Source organism: Mustelus asterias, chromosome 1 (genome assembly GCF_964213995.1).
Source record: "Mustelus asterias chromosome 1, sMusAst1.hap1.1, whole genome shotgun sequence".
Classification (NCBI taxonomy): domain Eukaryota; kingdom Metazoa; phylum Chordata; class Chondrichthyes; order Carcharhiniformes; family Triakidae; genus Mustelus; species Mustelus asterias.
The window spans coordinates 14,536,272-14,557,313 of NC_135801.1; the positions used below are offsets into that span (position 1 = coordinate 14,536,272).

A 21,042-nucleotide genomic window follows, 5' to 3' on the forward strand; every position below is an offset into this window, starting at 1 on the left:
TAACGTTGGATGATGGCTTTGAAGAATAACATGCTCTTCTCAATGAGTGGCAGCTCTGAAATACAATTTTATCTGTTTCACCTCCAAGTGCCCCCTGTTTGGTAAATTCTAAGAGTCTGAATACTTTCCCACCATCTCAGGCCTCTCTGTCCTGCTCTCTCTCTCCTTCTATCTCTCTCGCTGAACTTTGTTTTCTTTCTTTGAGTTCAACAACGAGATAGGTGGTGATATAAAATTAAACCTTACTGTGCTCCCAGCATCACCTCATGTAGTTACTGGGGCTAGATTCATAAACGCAGCCTTACTGAATGTTCCCTGAAGCATTCCCTTCTGTCTAACCACTGTAAATGGCTTGCTTTATCTTCTATAAATCCCTCCAAACAATTCTTCAGAGTAAAAGACAGCTTTAGAAACTGTCTATTGGGCTGTTTAGCTAAAAGATGGACTGCCCTGTGCTTCTTTCATTGAAATATTGTTGTGAGTGATACTAACTAAACAAGCCTGAGGGGAAACACATTCACTGGATTTTACTTCAAGATTGGGCAGACTGTAAAACAGGCGGACAAACTGGTTCTGTTTGAGTCCCACTAGGTAAGTTAGCTTCAACTCATCCTGCCCATCTCTAGATCCCAGCTCAATCTGCCTCGTTAATTTTCCTTTAGGCACTCCACCTTTACCACCTTTAAAGGCAGCACATGGTTAGCACTGCTGCCTCATAGCGCCAGGGGTTCAATTCCAGCCTTGGATCACTATCTGTGCGGAGTCTGCACATTCTCCCTCGTGTCTGCGTGGATTTCCTCTGTGTGCTCCGGTTTCCTCCCACAGTCTGAAGATGTGCGGGTTAGGTAGATTGGCCATGCTAAATGGCCCCGTAGTGTCCCATGATATGTCTGTTAGGTGGATTAGCTGTGGTGAATATTTGGCGCTACGGGAATAGGACCGAGGGGTGGGGGTTTAGCCTTTGGTCCTGGGTAAGATGATCCTTTGGAGACTCTGCAATGTAGGAATTCTATGGATTCTATGGTTCTAACCTTCAAAGCTAAAATTTATTTATTAGTCGCAAGTAGGCTTACAGTACATGGCGATGAATTACTGTGAAAATCCCCTAGTTGCCACACTCCGGCACCTGTTCGGGTACACTGAGGGGAATTTAGCATGGCCAATGCAGCTAACCAGCATGATATTTGGACTGTGGGGATGAAACCAGAGCACCCAGAGGAAACTCACACAGACACAGGGAGAATGTGTAGACTCCATACAGACAGTGACCCAAGCCGGGAATTGAACCCGGGTCCTTGTTGCTATGAGGCAGCGGTGCTAACCACTGTGCCACCTGGGCAATAGTGAGTGGCAGGTGGATGTGTTGGAGTTTGAATAGGATGGAGACCTGCCTCCAGGTAGCAATGGTCCGGATGAGCGTTTTAGTAATGAGGAGTTAAGAATGGAAGTAGACAATGCTTTGGATGTGTTGGATTGTGTTCGGTACAGACTCGATGGGCTGAATGTCCTCCTTCTGCACTGTAGGGATTCTATGATTCTATGATTCTATGTTGAAGAAGATATTCACTCTCCACCAACTCACTACACTCCAGCAAATTAATTTCAAACACTTATTTACAAAGCCTCTCACACCCCACAACAGCTGTATTAGGGATGATTAAAAGGTTAGAGTGGTAGACCTTGAGAACAGTCAGGAAAGGAGACAGAGAGGGTCAGGAAGGGAATTCCAGAACATAGCACCTAGGTGGCTTAAGCCACAGCCAGCAATGGTTAGGCCAGGAGAGTGGGGGATGCACAGAAACCAACACTGGAAGAATGCAATGTCCTTGAGGAACTTACAGGAGTTGGAAGGTTGGAGAGGAGGAAAGGATTTAAACATGAGGAAGAGAATTTCAAAATGGAGGTATTGGTGGACTGGGAGTCGAGGTCTGAAAGTATCAGGAGATGGGTAAGGATCTGGATGAATGAACTCAAGCTCAGACTGTAGTGGAATTGTCGAGTCTGGAGGTAACTGCTGGATGAAGATTTCGACAGCAGGAAATTTGAGGCATGGACAGAAATGGGTACAAAATAAATCAAATGAAGAAACCATTCTGAAGTGGAGCTGTGTTATCCGAACCCTAAGATTAAGTTACTGTTTTAAGCTCAGAAAAGGACAAACTAATATGTGTTCATAAAAGAGAGCTTTCTGTAATGATGCAGCGTTGTAACTCCATTATCTTTTCTATCTGAGGATGGTGCATGATGGAGCTAAAGGACTATTGATTTGCAATGAAGGACTGGCAGTACCAAAGACTATTTTGTTCCCTTACATTGTATTACAGGAACATTCGCTGCTTTATAAAAAGTCATTAATATTAACATGCATATTTTTTAAAAATCTGCCTTGTTATTGATTTTGGAATGTGCTTGCTTGAACAGTGAATGCTGATGTCATCTGGGCAGGAGCAGTGGGGGAGGGGACAGCCGTGAGACACTTCTCGACATAACAGGTTGAGGAGCTCAGTTAATCGGTACGGAATGGTTCTGGGGGTGAGAGACTTCAGTTACAAGGATTGTTTAGCGAAGCTTGGGTCTCTTCCCTATAATAAAAAGAAGGTTGAAAGAGAGGATTTGATAGAGACATTCTAGACAGAGTGGATAAGGGGAAACATTTAAAAAGCATTTGGATAAGTATATGGATGGGAAAGGGTGAGAGGGATTTGGGCCAAACGTGGGCAATTGGGACTAGCTGGGAGTACACTATGGTCGGTATGGACCGGTTGGGCCGAAGGGCCTGTTTCCGTGCTGTATAGCTCAATGACTCTATGGGTGGGATTTTACAGACTTGCTCATCCCGAAACCATAAAATCCCGCCCAAGGTCAACGGACCATTCCATGCTTCTGCCTGCTATGATTCCCGTGATGGACGGGACGGTAAAATTCCAGCCCAAGGCTCTAATCTGTTGCCATTGGTGGAAGGGTCCAGAACCAGAGGACGTCACTTTAAGTTGATTGTCAAAAGAACCGAAGGCAACATGGGGAACAATGCTTTTTATTCAACAGGTATTTGGAAATGGAATGCATTGTCTGAGACTGAGGTGGAGGCTGGTTCAGGTGTGACCTACAGAAGGGAACTGGATAGTTATCTAAAGAGAAAAACAGCAAGCAGGGTGACTGTGAAAAGGCAGGGAAAGTGGGATTAGCTTTTCGTGAGAGCTTGTATAAACACAGCAGGCCAAATGGTCTCCTTCTGGGCGGGAACCATTCTATGAACGCAGCCAATGAATAAATCTGAGTTTAGTGATCTTATTAAATTGTTCCAATTTCCATTCTTGAAGTCTCCTGCTTTAGTGTGCCTCTCATAATCCCTCTTTTCTCCATGAGTGATGAAACAATGGATTGTCAACAGGATTTTTGACCAAGGGAAGGCCACAGAGAAAACCCATTTCATTTCCGTTGACACACACACATATACCACTGGATATTCTGGAGATTTGGAATGATAGGCCAGGTTGGTGTTTCCCTCCCTCAGCTTACGGCTGCTGAGGTGAATTGTAGCACCCCTTTCACTTTACCTTGGCTGAGGTTAGCTAACTTAGCACAGACGGGGATCAAACCTGGTACCACCTTACAATTTGAACCAAAGTTTTGTCAAACAGTGAACAAAGTAAAAGGAGTTATAAAAATTTCTACTTACAGATTTCAGAAGGCTAATTTTTATTTCTCTTAAAAAATAAGAGACTTGTATTGATATAATGTTTCTCATGACTTCAGGACTCTCCAAAGTGATTAACAGTCAATGTTAAGTGAGGTGTAGTGACTGTTATGTAGGCAGCACGGTGGCACAGTGGTTAGCACTGCTGCCTCACTACGCCAGAGACCCGGGTTCAATTCCCAACTTGAGCCACTGTCTGTGCGGAGTTTGCACGTTCTCCCCATGTCTGTGTGGGTTTGCTCTGGGTGTTCCGGTTTCCTCCCACAGTCCGAAAGACGAGCCGATTAGGTGCATTGGCCATGCTAAATTCTCCCTCAGTGTACCCGAACAGGTGCTGGAGTGTGGCGACTAGGGGATTTTCACAGTAACTTCATTGCCGTGTTAATGTCAGCCTACTTATAACACTAAAAAAGGAAACATGGCAGCCAATCTGTGCATAGCAAGGTGCTTATGTCCTGATGGTCTGTTTTGCTGAGGGATAAATATTGGCATGGAGACCTACTTGCCTGTGACTACTACCATGACAGATTTTAACGAGAGGGCAGACTCGACCTGAGCTTACTGTCTCAGCTGAAAGGTGGCAGCTCTGACAGTGTAGCACTCCCTCAGTACTGTGCTGGAACACTAAGATTAGATTATGTGCTCGAGTCTCCAGAATGGGAGGTGAGAGAATGCCAACATATGAATCAGCATGTTGTGGGTTCGAGTCGCAAAATTGTTTGGAGCACTTAAAGGTGACACAACACCCAAAATCTACGATGAGGGCTGTCCTCTGTCACACGGTGCACAGTGGTTAGCACTGCTGCCTCACAGCACCAGGGAGTCGGGTTCGATTCCTGGCTTGGGTGACTGCCTGTGTGGAGTCTGCACGTTCTCCCCGTGTCTGCGTAGGTTTCCTCCGGGTGCTCCGGTTTCCTCCCACAGTCCGAATGGTGCACTGGTTAGGTGCATTGGCCATGCTAAATTCTCCTTCAGTGTACCCCAACAGGTGCTGAAGTGTGGCGACTAGAGGATTTTCACAGTAACTTCATTGCAGTGTTAACGTAAGCCTACTTGTGACAATAATAAATAAACGTTAAACTTTAACCCTGTCAGACTCCAAGTAAACTCTTGCTCCATTTAGGCACAGGGTGCGATCTTGCCTCCCATTGACACCACGCTCTCGCTGCAGCGAAGATGGAGAACTTGGTGGCCAGCCAAATCTCCATTCCCTGCAGCGGATTGGGAAAATCCCACTGATGTGAACGGTTGGAAAATTCCGGCTACAATGTAGAACAGTCATACGATGCAAGGTGCTGTTAAAGGACAGTACTTCCCTCTCTTATCTTTCCCACTTAAAGATTTGTCTCTGATTAAAGGGTGACTGCCTTGTTGTACACAACCTACGGAGAGTTGCTGGCTTGCCTCAAATGTCCCACTCAGTTGACTCACAGCGTTGAATTTCCCTTCTCTGTAAACACTCAAAATCATTATAAATAAAAACAGAAAATGTTGGAAAAACTCAGCAGGTCAGGCAGCATCTGTGGCGAGAGAAACAGAGTTAACGTTTCTAGTCCACGTGACTTCTTCAGAGCTAAAGAGAGGGAGAAATGTGATGGATTACATACTGTTCTAAGAGGAAGCTAGAGCAAAATAGAAGGTCAGGGATAGGTGGGAACTAAGGAAAGATTTGACAAAGATGTCATAGGCACAAGACAAAAGGAATGTTAATGGTAGTGTTAAAGACTAACGAAGGTGCTAATAGCAGCATAGGGGGAAGATAGCAGAATGTGTTAATGGCAGAACAAGCATCAGCACCAAGCTGCAATGTCCAGTGAAGCCCAATGCACAGTGGAGGAACAGCAACTCATCTTCTGATGAGGCACTTTCTAGCATTTTGGATTTGACATTGAGTCCAGCAACCTCAGACGATTAACCTCCCCTCCATCTTGACCCCCTTTTTGTAATCCAATTTCTTCTGATTCTTCCTGGTTATATCACGGCTTGGTGTGGCTCCTGCTCTGCCCAAGACCGCAAGAAATTACAAAAGGTTGTGAATGTAGCCCAATTCATCACACAAACCAGCCTCCCATCCATTGACTCTGTCTACACTTCCCGCTGCCTTGACAAAGCAGCCAGCATAATTAAGGACCCCACGCACCCCGGACATACTCTCTTCCACCTTCTTCTGTCGGGAAAAAGATACAAGATTCTTAAGTCACGTACCAACTGACTCAAGAACAGCTTCTTCCCTGCTGCCATCAGACTTTTGAATGGATTTACCTTGCATTAAGTTGATCTTTCTCTACACCTTAGCTATGACTGTAACACTACATTCTGCACTCTCTCGTTTCCTTCTCTATGAACGGTATGTTTTGTCTGTATGGCAATACTTTTCACTGTATACTAACACATGTGTCAATAAATCAAATCAAATTCTTTTGCCGCAACAACCCTCCCTCTCCCACCCCTCCATAGGGCCATCTGTCATTTGTTCTAAAGTTTTGCTTCTATGACAGACTGCTGACTCTTTTTCTGCTTCTTTCAAATTTCACATATCCACCATCTGTATGTTTTGCCTTTCTTTTAGCACACAATCATTGTGTTTTTGGGTGATAATGTAAAGTGGGCAATATCCATCCAGCTGCCCATTATACACCCCCCTTCCATCAATGTGAACATTGGGAGAGCCTTGGAATGGTCGACTGACTCGATAGTTCCACACTCAGTCACACCCTACTGTCCATCCCCATCAGTGCCCACCCTGTTGAGTTTGTTGAAAGGTTTGTGTGGACCTCTGTGGATTATGTTGTGAGTACCTTGATGCAAAACACTGGATCCAGCAGTCCACTGATGTTGTGCTTTGACGGGTTATGTGCCCGCTGTCAGACAGGCAACAGAACTATAACATCGCCATACATCACATTGGAATATGGAACTCAATACCTGGTGATGAGCAGCGTGGGCAAAGCACTCGCAAGGAACTTTGGATGCAAACTTCACTTCCAGTTTAGTGCTAAGCATTAAGTGGGTGGCACTGTAGCACAGTGGTTAGCATCGCTGTCTCACTGCGCCAGGGACCTGGGTTCAATTCCTGACTTGGGTCACTGTCTGGGTTGAGTTTGCATGTTCTCCCAATATCTGCGTGGGTTTCCTCCGGATGCTCCAGTTTCCTTCCACAGTCCAAAAGACATGCTGGTTAGGTGCATTGTCCATGCTAAATTAGCCCCAATGTCAGGGGATTAGCTGAGTAAATATGTAGGGTTATGGGAACAGGGCTTGGGCGGGATTGTGATCAGTGCAGACTTGATTGGCCAAATGGCCTCCTTCTGCGCTGTAGGGAATCTATGATTCTATGTACCCGAACAGTTGCCAGAGTGTGGCGAGTAGGGGATTTTCCCAGTAACTTCATTGCCGTGTTAGCGTAAGCCTACTTGTGACACTAACAGAAACTTTAAACTTTAATAATATCAGCAAGATCTTGCTTTCTCTCTTTCCAGTGTCCAAAGATCTCACAAATGTATCTCTCTAGACTCATCCATTTGGCTGTCTGAAAGTACCCAGTGCACATGCATTTATAAATGATTCACAAAAAGAACTTTATTAATATTTCATGTTGCATGCGGCCCTTAATGTGTTTCACAGTGGGGTTAAAGACTGTATTTCTTCATCCTTGAGGTAGTGCACAGTGTGCTCGGCTGCTTAAGCAGTGGGATCTGCTTTTGCTTCTACAATTAGCTCATATTAATATTTTAATTTTTCACGCACACAGGTGCACACAACATGTGCATATTCGCACTTTCCTACTCTCTTGGCTGGGTTGTTGAGGGTGGGGTAAGAAGATGGCTGTCAGTATTATGAGGTTATACTTCCCCCTCACTGAGGGGGAAGTGTAACCTCTCTGAGGGAGAAGGCAAATTGGAGAGGAGGGTGGGCTTGAGTACCCTACAATGCTTGAATCTAGACAGACATGGGCTGAAACCCTTGCCGTCAAACCCCTGTGCAAGTATTTGACCGTCGCAAGAGCTCTTTTAAAAATGTTGTCCATCCTGCCTTTGCCACTTTTAGAGAGTGTACAGAAAAGGGAGGAGCTGGAGGAAGCGTGGCACGGTGGCACAGTGGTTAGCACTGCTGCTTCACAGCACCAGGGATCCAGGTTCAATTCCAGTCTTGGGTGACTGTCGACATGGAGTTTGCACATTCTCCCCATGTCATAGAAACTAGGAATAGGCCATTCGGCCTATCAAGCCTGCTCCTCCATTCATTTTGATCATGATTGACCATCAAATTCAATATCCTGATCCCCCCTTCCCCCCATATCCCTTGATCCCTTTAGTCCCAAGAGCTATATCTAATTTCTTCTTGAAATCACACAACGCTTTGTCCTCAACTACTTTCTGTGGTAGTGAATTCTGCACATTCACCACCCTCTGGGTGAAGAAATTTCTCCTCACCTCAGTTCTAAAAGGTTTACCCCTTATCCTCAAACTATAACCCCTAGTTCTGGATTCCCCCACCATCGGGAACATTCTTTCTGAATCTACCCTGTCTAACCCTGTCAGAATTTTATAAGTTTCTGTGAGATCCTCTAAACTCTTCTAAACTCCAGTGAATATAATCCTAACCAACTTAGTCTCTCTTCATATGACAGACCTGCCATCCCGGGTATCAGCCTGTACTCCCTCTATAGCAAGGACATCCTTCCTCAGATAAGGACCCCAAAACTGCTCACAATACTTCAGGTGTGGTCTCACCAACGCCCTCTACAATTGCAGCAAAACATCCCTATTCCTGTACCCAAATCCTCTCCTATGAAGGCCCCATACCATTTGCCTTCTTTACTATTTGCTGTACCTGCGCGCTTACTTTCAGCGACTGATGCACGAGGACGCCAAGGTCTCGCTGAGTATCCACCTTTCTCAATTTACACCCATTCAAGTAATAATCTGCATTCCTATTATTGTTACCAAAGTGGATAACCTCACATTTAGCCACATGATACTGCATCTGCCATGCATATGCCCACACACTCAGCCTGTCCAAATCACGCTGAAGATCTCTGCATCCTCATAGCTCACCCTCTCCCCCAACTTTGTATCATCTGCAAATTTGGAGATAATACATTCAGTTCCCTCTTCCAAATCATTAGTATATAATGTGAACAGTTGGGGTCCTATGGATCCCATTAGTCACTGACTGCCAATCAGAAAAAGGCCCATTTATGCCAACTCTTTGCTGCCTATCTGCTAACCAGCCTTCTGTCTATCTCAAGACATTACCTGAAATTTCACGTGCTTTAACTTTACATAGTAGTCTGTTATGTGAGATCTTGTCAAAAGCCTTCTGAAAGTCTAAATAAACCACATCCACTGGTTCTCCTCAGTCAACTCTACTAGTTACATCCTCAAAAGATTCCAATAGATTCGTCAGCATGATTTCCCTTTTGTTAATCTATGCTGGCTTTGTCTGATGATACCACTGCTTTCCAAATGCTGAGCTATGAAATCCTTGATAATGGACACTAGCAACTTCCCCAGTACCAACGTCAGGCTATAACATAACATAGAACAGTACAGCACAGTACAGGCCCTTCGGCCCTCGATGTTGTGCCAAGCTTTGTCCGAAACCAAGATCAAGCTATCCCACTCCCTATCATTCTGGTGTGCTCCATGTGCCTATCCAATAACCGCTTGAAAGTTCCTAAGTGCGGAGGTACAGCAGGCAGTAAAAAAGGCAAATGGTATGTTGGTCTTCATAGCGAGTTGGTTCCTTGTTTTCTCTCTACCTCTCTTTTTGAATAGCGGTCTTACATTAGCTACCCTCCAATCTGCAGGGACAAGTTCAGAATCTAAAGAATTTTGGAAAAGAACCACCAATAGATCTATTATTTCCAGAGCCTATTCCTTAAGTACTCTGAGATGAAGATTATCAGGACCTGGAGACTTATCCACCTTCAATCCAATCAATTTCCCCAAAACCATTTCTCTACTAATGCTGATTTCCTTCAGCTCCTCACTAAAACTTGTTTCTATCAGAACTTCTGGTACATTATTCATGTCTTTCTTTGTGAAGACTGTGTTGGTTTCCTCCGGGTGCTGCAGTTCCCTCCCATAGTCCATAGTCCAAAGATGTGTAAGTTAGGGGATTGGCTGGGTAAATATGTAAGGTTATGGGAATAGGGCCTGGATATAAAGCTCTGTCAGAGAGGCGGTGTACACTCGATAGGCCAAATGGCCTACCTCTGCACTGTGGGTGTTCTATGATTCTATGGAGAATTGTTTAATCTGCAGGCTAAATAATTCCAATAACTTGTGCAAGTGTGTTTATTCAGCTCCCTACAGTCCTGACACAGTCACCTCTCCACAGTACTGACACCCATTCACCTCCCTGCAGCGCTGACACCCAATCACCTCTCCGCTGCACTGACACCCATTCACTTCCCTACAGGCCTGATACTCATCCACCTCCCTACAGTATTAACATCCATTCACCTCTCCGCAGTACTGACACTCATTCATCTCCTTATAACCCTGATACCCAATCATCTCTCCGCAGTACTGACACCCATTCATCTCTCCGCAGTACTGACACCCATTCACCTCCCTACAACCCTGATACCCAATCACCTCTCTGCAGTATTGACACCCATTCATCTCCCTACAACACTGATATCCAATCACTTCTCCACAGTACTGATACCCAATCACCTCTCCACAGTATTGACACCCATTCACCTCCCCACAACCCTGATATCCAATCACTTCTCCGCAGTACTGACACCATTCACCTCTCCACAGTACTGACACTCATTCACCTCCCTACAACTCTGATTCCCAATCACCTCTCCACAGTACTGACACCCATTCACCTCCCCACAACCCTGATATCCAATCACTTCTCCACAGTACTGATACTATTCACCTCTCCACAGTACTGACACCCATTCACCTCCCTACAACTCTGATACCCAATCACCTCTCCACAGTACTGACACCCATTCACCTCCCTACAACTCTGATACCCAATCACCTCTCCACAGTACTGACACCCATTCACCTCGCTACAACACTGATACCCAATCACATCTCCGCAGTACTGATACCCATTCACTTCCCTACAGCCCTGACACCCAATCATCTCTCCGCAGTACCGACACCCATTTATTTCCCTGCAGTGCTGACACCCAAACACCTCTCGGTTTATTGACACCCGTTCATCTCCCTGCTGTAGTGACAACCACTCTGCTGTGGTGATACCCATATTGTGCCGACACCCAATCATTTCCCCAGCATAATGACATCCAATCACCTCTCCACCATTGCGACACCCAGTCACCTCTCTGCTGCGGTGATGTCCGATCAACTCTTCGGGTGTGCATAACTTTACTTTCCTCCTGTTATGTGCCTCAAGGTGAAATGATCTTCTGCCTGATTTCACAGGAAGGAATCGGAACTCCTGATACGCAAAGTGAAGCCGTCTCATGCTGGACAATACACGTGTGAAGCTGTCAACCAGCAGGGTGAGGACCGATCTGTCAGCAACATCGCTGTCACGCCTGGTAAGAACGTTTTGCATTGACTCCTGACCCTGGAAATGTGTTTGTGCTGACTCACAATGGCCAGGCTGAGGACCATGACTTCTGACACTTGCACTTTGACTGATTATTTACCTCAAGGTGGCTCAACCCACCCAAAACCCTGTGATTTCAGAGAAGCCCATGGGGGTGACCATTGTGGAATTGGCTGTGTAGGAAGAAAAACATGCAGCAAGAGAAAAAAAAGACTAGAAATGTATTATAAGATATCAGTTGGCCCAGAGCCTAAAGCCGATGAGCGCATTACTCAATAGTAACAGCTTATGGAATGCAACCTCTTCTGCTAAACCTGAGTTATTAGCGTTCCAGCATAGAACAATGAAAAAACATCAAACAAATCAGATTTTTATGTACAACTATCTAATATATATGAGACTTAAAAGCTAAGTTACTTTTGTCTAGTGATGGAAATGTTTTAGTGTATTTTGCAATGCAATGCAATTTGCAGTGATAGATTCTTTTTTGCAGTCTCACTAATCTTCGTGATGCATCTCCAAAATGTATGGGGCCAAGGGTTACTAAACAGATTTTTCTAGAGTATCACCCATCCAGCAATGCTCCAAAAAGGAATGGAGCCATATGTCAGTGCACAAATAAAGACAATGGCTGTGCTGAGATCAGGGCGCCATGTTTTAAAGAGTGCCTCGATCAGAACATGAATAAACTTCTCACCCAGCCTACCGCGGCAGTCTCAGGGCTCCTCCCTCACCCTGATCCAAGCTGGCATACACCCCCACCCTTCTGATCAGATTTGGAGCTGGCACCGCTGCCCAAATCCCCCTGATCAGAGTTGATACCCCTCCCTCCCCCCGCTGCCAATCAGAGTCGGAACCTCTTACACCCCCCCCCCCCACCGATTGGAGACACCGTTTCTCCCCCCATCAGGGTTGGCACCTCTCCCCAACTCTTCCCGCCAACAGTCAGTGCCGGCACCCACCCCCCCGCCCCCCACTTTCCTCCCCAAATGTCAGATCCCTCCCCCCCCTCACCCAACAGTCAATGCTGGCACCCCCACATTCCCCCCCAAACATTGGACCCCTTCCCCTCTCACCCCTGCCCCCAGAGCCATCACCAGCATTCCCAGCTTCCATGGTTGGCACTGCCAGGTTGGCAATGTCAGGATGGCTTGGGCATGGTGCCAGCCTAGCAGAGCAACCCTGTGCTGGGGCAGTGCCAGGGGGCATTACCAGGGCACAATCTGACTATGTCCCTCTCCCCGGGGGTACACTCCCAGGGGGATCCCATGACAGGTTCATGCTATGGATTATAGAACCATAGAATCTCACAGTACAGACGGAGTCCATTCAGCCCATCTAGTCTGCACTGACCACAATCCCACCCAGGCCCTATCCCCATAACCCCATGCATTTACCCTAGCTAGTTCCCCTGACACTAAGGGGCAACTTAACATGGCCAATACACCTAATTCGCACATCTTTGGATTGTGGGAGGAAACCGGAGCACTCGGAGGAAACCCACGCAGACATGGGGAGAACGTGCAAACTCCACACAGACAGTGACCCAAGCCGGGAATCGAACCCAGGTCCCTGGCGCTGTGAGGCAGCGATGCTAACCACTGTGCCACAGTGCCGCCCAACATTATTGGTAAACATTGAAGTGCAACATTATTACTTAAAAAAAAGCAAGTTCATACTTCTTCAGCAGAAAACTGGTGACTCGAGGCAAGACAAGAAACCACCCTTAAGGCAAATTTTATTCTCTGTTGATTTTATGTTGTTTTCTGCTTGTCACATGGTGTCATTATCATTGGGCTTTGGCCATTGGCTCTTTCACAAGTCTGAAAACTGGGTAGAATAAAGGTATTGAGGTAGATTCTAAACAATAAACTGTGAGTGCCGATTGGAAGGGACGTCATGTGGTGCAGTGGGTAGCATCCTGCCTCTGAGCCAGAAGCTCTGGGTTTGAGTCCCACCCCAGGACTTGCTGGCCAAGGAAAGTGCGTTCAGAAGACAGTCAACTTGCAAAATCCTTCCAAACACGTCAATGGCTGTCGGTAAGAGTGGGAGAGACTCCTGGTCAGCCACACTTGATGTGGAATGCCACCCCCCCACTCCCCGCAAGTTATACGCCCCTGGCAATAGACCAATGAACTGTGCCAGGAATTACTTACTATGGAAACAGACAAAAGTCTGCCTTAGTGCACTACTAGGTGCGGGAAGATTGGGAATTGGAGATTGGTTAGAAAATTGCTATCAGTGAAGACCATTCAATTCTGTTCTAACTGAGCCATTCCTGAAGGACCATCCGCTGAATTTTTCATTTCCCGTGTAAACACCTTTATGCTCTTTTGCCTTTAAGTGATTGAAAGCGCACAGATTTCGAACGCAAAGCCACATGCAGATTTCCACACTTCTTCAAATCTTGAATTTGTCAGTGAATAAATGGAGTAGGGCGTGCCGTGCTTTGAGAAAAAGCAGTTGGACCCTCAACAAAATCTCAAGAACTCGAAATGAATCCTTTGCCAAAAACCCATGTTTTCTGTGGTTCCGAGTGCTCGGCAGAGAATCATGTATTTGGAGCTCACATTCTGAAAGCCATTTTTCAATACTCAGATTAAATAACATTTATTGAGGCTGACAGCAGGTGTTGTGTTTGGCCTGTGTTAGCAAGTCTGAAAGAGGATCCGATTTAAGCGTTTCTGATTTCACAACGCTAAGTACATGTTGGACAAGGTTGTTGTATCTGTGTCTTTGGCGTATTTGAAGGCTCTGGATAAATCCGTTGATGTTTGTTAAAGAGGTATGTCCCATGTCCTGGAAAAGTTCAAACATGAACGGTGTTAGTTGGAAAACGAGGAAGGCTGGCACTTGGAGTCAGATTGAGCTTCTTTCCCTGTTTAGTGAGTTGAGTCGCATTGCTTGGAGAGTTGTTCAACCCCATTCGAAAATGCTATTTGCTTTTGCATTGAAAAGTGTGAAGTAAAAGTGGGGCAACATCCAGGTTGGAAACTTGGGCAGCACGGTGGCACAGTGGTTAGCACTGCTGCCTCACAGCGCCAGGGACCTGGGTTCAATTCTGGCCTCAAGTGACTGTGTGGAGTTTGCATGCTCTCCCCGTGGGTTTCCTCCCACACTCCAAAGATGTGCGGGTTAGGGTGTAACGATTTTAATCAGGCAATTGAGGTGGGCCTGTTAGAATATGAACTCCCTGATTAAGGGCCAAATTGATGGGCCAATCAGGGAGCCTCTTGCTTTGTATTTAACCAGGAGTGTCAGTTCCTCTGGGACTCCGAGTGTAGACTGCGAACTGATAGCACTCGGTATGCTGTTGTCGGACTTGTAAATGAAGGGATTTTGGTGAAGGGACATCAGCTTCTGAGGACTTATTACACAGGGTAAATACGTGGGGTTACAGGACATGACCTGGGTGGGATTGTTGTCGGTACAGGCTCGATGGGCTGAATGGCCTCCTTCTTGAGGGATTCCATCTTCTATGATTCTATGGAACCCCCATTCTGTTGCAAAATATAATCAGATGTGATGGAGTTGGGAAGGCATTTAGTGTAAGTTGGGTGGCACATGTCCAGTCTTTCTTCTACATGTGCAAGGTCATTCATGTACAAGATGCGATGCTTTGTGTGCATTATCTTAATGACTAAATCCAAAAAAAGTTTAATGACTTCCCCAATTTAAGGCATTGACTAACTCCCTTTTAAAAAGAAGACAGCAATCTGGAATTTCTGATCCACTTGCTGTGCTCACACACGGGGCGTCGTTTGCACAGATTCTTTCTTTTTCTCTGCTCCGGCTTTTTGCCTTCTTGGCAAGAGGTTCCTTGTCTTGAAATGTGAGGAACAGAAAGATCTCTGCGGTAACTGGAAACCTCTTTATGTTATCAGCTAAGGCACAAAAACTGTGTCGAAGCATGTCTAAGCTCCTGAGTGAGAGGAAATCACTTTCTTCCTCTCTTCCTGAAATCTGTGACCTGAACTTATATTGTCTGACAAACATCCGACAAGCTAATAATGCTACACTTTTTAAAAAAATCCTTGAACCATATTCCAAAAAGGGCCTAATTTCATTCTTGTTCCCTATCTTACCTGTGTCATTTGAGTTGGTAAAGTTTTCGGTCTTGGAGTCTTTTATGGGAAGGGGAGTTTGGGGGGCGGGATTGTGTTGAATTTTGCTGAATCCCCACACCGTGCTGAGTCAGCTGGGCTGATGGTAGCCACAGTGGCGCAGGGATATTGTCACTGGACTAGTAATCCACGGACCCCAGGGCCAGATCTGGAGGCCCAAGTTCAAATCCCGCCACAGCACATGGTGAAATTTGAATTGTTGGTGTATATATGTCGGGTTACGGGGAGAGGGCTGGATGTTCTTTTGGATAGTCGGTGCAGACTCGATGGGCCAAATTCTACACTCAGGGATTCTCTCGGCGGGATTTTACGGTCTCACTTGTCCCCCAAACCGTCAAATCCCACCCGAAGTCAACGGACCTTCCCATTGTCTGCCCCTCATCCGCTCCGATTCCTGTGGCGGGCGGGGCAGTAGAATTTCAGCATCTGGTTCAAAGTCCTGTCTTAGAGAGCTATTGGTTAATCTGATTGGCCAGCAGCTCTCCGGCCTCTGCAGTAACAGCGCCGCAGTGGACAGAAGAAGAACTGCGAGCAAGTCTGGGAAATTGGAGGGAAAGGTAACTCTCAGGAGTTCCAGGGTGAGGAGGCTAGGGAAGGCCTGAGGGTGACTAAGTGGAAGGGGGGTGCGATCAGGGTCCCAGGGGTGGGGATGGAAGTCCAGAGGTCATCGAGCCTGAAGATGCTTCTGATGGGGGCACCTCCCCTTCCTGCCCCAGATCTAACATGTTTTTTTCCTGGCCTTCCCTCACGGAGACTCAATCCACCTGCCAGGCCTAAAGATTGAGGCTGAGTGGGCAACAGCTATCAATTGTTAAGGGCCTGGATTGGAGCAAGGGTGGATTTCCGCTCTCAGGCCTTGCCTGCCCCAGCGTAAAATTGTTGCCTGCTCAGAACCCAGAGCGAATCCCGTCCCTGTAATTTTTTAAAATCATTTGTGGAACATGGGTGTCTCTGGCTGGCCAGCATTTATTGCCTATCCCTGGTTGCCCTTGGAGGGCAGTTGAGAGTCAACCACATTGCTGTGGCTCTGGAGTCACTTGTAGGCCAGACCAGGTAAGGACGGCAGATTTCCTTCCCTAAAGGACATTAGTGAACCAGGTGGGTTTTTCCGACAATCAACAATAGTTTTATGGTCATCAGTAGATTCTTAATTCCAGATTTTTTTTATTGAATTCAAATTCCACCATCTGCCGTGGTGGGATTCGAACCCGGGTCCCCAGAACATTAGCTGAGTTTCTGGATTAATAGTCTAGCGATAATACCACTTGACCATTGCTTTCCCACCTCCCCCCACCTAAAGTTGTGGGGGAGGGTTGTAAAATCTAGGCCAAGGTAAAAGCAGTGCCTTTGCAAACAACAAAAAAAGCAGGGAACCGAGAGATGGATTTGGAACAAGGCTTTCTTCTAGTCTTCCACATTTATTTGTCCCGCAATGCCTTGCTGCACTTCTTTGATAAAGTCATTTTCTCTAATATTTTCATTTTCCTGTTCAGCTGCCGTGTCTTGCTGATTACCATCCATAATGCACTCCATTAATAATGTGCAGCAGAGCTGGTTGCAGAGCTGCTCTTTCCAATGCTGGTATCTGTCGAATTGCTGAAACAGATTGTGAACCTTGCCCCGAAAGTATAAATTCCACAGATGAATACCTGTATATCAGCTCCTTGTCATAGTGCTTGTACTTAAGACATTCTGCTAAATTGGTGCAATTTCAAAGCCACAAATTTGGGCGGTTCTCGAAGGGCCTTCATTAAGCAGCAGTAACATGCCTGTGTTAATAATTTATCCCACAGCTAAAGTGTGATCCTCTCTTTTTTCTCGAATAGAAAGGGACATAATCCCTCCATCCAGCCAGGAAGATAAGAGATTCACAGGCTCAAAGATAGTGAAGCCACAATGGCACCATTTTGCAAATAGTTCGGAGGGTACTTTAGGATCATACAGCTGAGAAGGAGGCCGTTTGGCCCGCCATGTCTGTGTTGGTCCCTTGTAAGTTCAATCCAACCAGTCTCGCACAAAACCCCCCTCCCCACCCTCGACACCTTCCCCACAGCACCGCAACTATATTCTACTAAGTACACATCCAGTTCTTCCTCAAAAGCCCCTACCCTCCAACCCCACCCAGATGGTACCCATTGAAACTTCAAAAGTAATATTGTCGACCACATGGCGGCACGGTGGCACAGTGGCTAGCACTGCTGCCTCACAGCGCCAGGGACCCGGGTTCAATTCCTGGCTTGGGTCGCTGTCTGTGCAGCGTCTGCATGTTCTCCCCATGTCTGCGTGGGTTCCTCCGGGTGCTCCGGTTTCCTCCCACAGTCTGAAAGACGTGCTGGTTAGGTGCATCGGCCATGCTAAATTCTCCCTCAGTGTACCCGAACAGGTGCCAAAGTGTGGCGACTAGGGGATTTTCACAGTAACTTCATTGCAGTGTTAATGTAAACCAACTTGTGACCCTAATAAATAAACTTTAAACTAGCAGTTGAACTTCCAGAAGAAAAAGCCCCAGAATTATTAAAGGAGAAATTGGATCTTGCAATGGTGATTTCTTTACAATCTGAAGTAAAGTGAATTGAATGGAGGAAGTTCTTAGTTTGTAATCTCAAATTAATTTTTGAATCAAAGCTAAGCTCTCCGCTCTTCACTCTGCACAGGGTAAAGGAGAAACCAGAAAAAGTCTTATCAATCTGTTGGCACGCTTTTATCTCTCTTGTTAAATACAGCTGTCACCAGCATCCCAATAGTAATTCTGTGTCACCTCGGGCCTGATGAGCGACAGTGTATACCGTCTGCTGCTGTATCCGTTGCGGTATCAGCGCATTACCGCACAATCCTGCGGTTCACTGTGACTGCATTGGTGTTAAGTTGATAGAGATGCCACGTGCGAGTGACGGAGAAACTACTTCTCCCAAAGGGTTGTGAACCGTGTACCCGTCTGGATACATTGAATGAAGATGTGTCTTTTTATCTAGTAATGGCCGTGAGGTGGAAATATGGAGGAAGAGGTGGGCAGCAGTGGGTTGCAATCTGGCATTAATCTGGGGTCAAAATGTACATGGAAGAAACTAATAAAGCAGTGGTTCTCAAATTTTAATCGATGTGTGGTCGGAGAATCATATATACCTACAGCGCAGGAAGAAGCCATTTGGCCCATCGAGTCTGCACTGACCCATCTTTTTATCTTACCATGGTCCTATCCCCGTAATCCCACATATTTACCCCCCCCCCCCCCCCCCCCCCCCCCCGCCAACCTACACATTTGGAAAGCGAGGGGAGAAACTACTTCTCCCAAAGGGTTGTGAATTCACTACCCCAAAGTGCGGTGGATGCTGGGACAATGAGTAAATTTAAGGAGGAGTTGGACAGACTTTTAATTGGTAATGGGTTGAAAGGTTATGGGGAGAAGGCGGGAAAATGGGGGTGAGGAGCATATCAGCCATGATCGAATGGTGGAGCAGACTCGATGGGCCGAATGGCCTAATTCTGCTCCTGTATCTTATGAACTATTTCCATGAGATGCACAAGGCCAGTGAACCACAATTCAGGACCTCAGCAGCCACGTCATACGTTGCAAATGAAACTGAATTACCAATTTATTAAAAGGCACTGTGTACCCGTCTGGTTGCATTGAATGAAGATGTGTCTTTTTAACCAGTAATGAGTCCGCCGTGAGGTGGAAATATGGAGGAAGAGGTGGGCAGCAGTGGGTTGCAATCTGGCATTAATCTGGGGTCAAAATGTACATGGAAGAAACTAATAAAGCAGTGGTTCTCAAATTGTAGTTGATTCACTACTGGTCGGAGAATCATATAAATCCTACAGTGCACCAAGAAGCCACTTGGCCCATCGAGTCTGCACTGGCCCATCATTTATCTTACCCTGGCCCTATCCCCGTAATTCCACGTATTTACCCCCCCCCCCCCCCCCCTCCCCACAACCTACTCATTTGGGACACTAAAGGGCAATTTAGCATGGCCAATCCACCTAATCTGCACACCTCTGGACCGTGTGAGGAAACCGGAGCACCCGGAGGAAACCCACGCAGACACGGGGGAGAACGTGCAAACTCCATGCAGACAGTCACACGAGACTGGAATTGAAACTGGGTCCCTAGCTGTGAGGCAGCAATGCCAACCACTGTGCCACCATGCCACCCAGTGGTCCTTGGGTGGGTCCAAAATGTAAGTCACTGATGCACAGTGATGGCACTACAAGATCCTACAAGAAAACAGGCCCTCACCCCGATGACACAAGCAGACCACTTCTCATGTGTGGAACACAAATTGTCATAAGCCGGTCAAAAATAATGTCATTTTATGCTAGTGTTGAGTTTGCTTGCTTAACATAGATGTAAAATAAGTAAGTACTAGTATCTCAGAAGAAGATTATTGTGATGATTTTATAGCACATATTACAAATAAATGTTTCAAATAAATGCAATCTGTTTTAACATTAATGTTTACAATATGAAAATGCCTAAACTTTTGTTTCAGGGTAGGTTCAGAAAGAATGTTCCCGATGGTGGGGGGAGTCCAGAATTTGGGGTCATAGTTTGAGGATGAGGGGTCAATTTTTTAGGACTGAGGTGAGGGGAAATTTCTTCGCCCAGAGGGTGGTGAATGTGTGGAATTCACTACCACAGAAAGTAGTTGAGACCAAAACGTTATGTGATTTCAAGAAGAAATAAAATATAGTTCTTGGGGCCAAAGGGATCAGGGGATGGGGGGTGTGGAGGGGGGTGGGGAGACGGGATCAGGATATTGAATTCGATGATCCGCTATGGCCATATGAGTGGAGGAGCAGTCTCGAAGGGCCGAATGGCCTACTCCTGCTTCTATTTCTCTGTATGCTTCTATGTATGTATGATAGTTAATTTAAAAATTAATGTGCATAAATTATTAGTGAAAGGCAGCAAAATATTTTTAGGTTTGGATTTTCCACGCCCTCACCGATGCATTTGAAAGAGGAGACGGCTTAAAGCCCACAGGTGACCTGTGTGCTGCCTGACTGCCTATCCCTAACCAATGAAAGTCCGCTTAAAAGGCCCCATCCCGCCCCTGTTGCTATTTTACCAGGGGCAGGGGGAGGGCCATGCCAAGCAGCTAACTCAACAGCTTTAGCTGTATGGAATGGTGTCAGGCAAGGATTGGCTACCTCTCTTGGAGGACCCAAGAGAGGTAGCCACCCCTTGTGTCCATCAGTGGCACTACATTCTCCCATGGTCATACTTTACCCTCCTTTACCTTCCCCACCTGGCCTCTCAAACTCAGCCAGCCACCCACCCCACTTTGGGACCTGCCAGCCTGGCCTGGAATATACCCTGAACTCAAAGCCGGGCTGCGCTTCATCAGGCCAGCATGTTATTCCTGGCAATGGCCTCCGCTCCCACCTGGTTGCTGGGACGACAGAGCTGCCAGCCTTCCGATTGGCTGGCAGCTCCCTAAGAATCACAGAATTGTTTGCAGACGGAGGTCATTTGGCCCATCATGCCTGCACTGGGTCTCCGAATGAGCGATTTACCGAGTGACATTCCCCTGCCTTCTCCTCGTAACCCTTGTACATTCTTCTTCTTTAGACAAGAGTCTAATTCCCTTTTGAATGCTTCAATTGAACCTGCTTCCACCACGCTCTCAGGCAGCGCATTCCAGACCTTAACCCCTCACTGTCTGAAAA

The 21,042-nt window shown here is 46.4% G+C and overlaps 1 protein-coding gene across 1 annotated transcript in view; it reads left to right on the forward strand.

Annotated features, from left to right (window-relative positions):
• nrg1 (neuregulin 1) overlaps nt 1-21,042 on the forward strand; it is a 217,578-nt gene that overhangs the window by 41,535 nt on the left and 155,001 nt on the right. Inside the window, exon 3 of the mRNA XM_078209632.1 lies at nt 11,116-11,234. Coding sequence (XP_078065758.1) covers nt 11,116-11,234 — 119 coding nt within the window. The remainder of the gene's footprint in view (nt 1-11,115; nt 11,235-21,042) is intronic.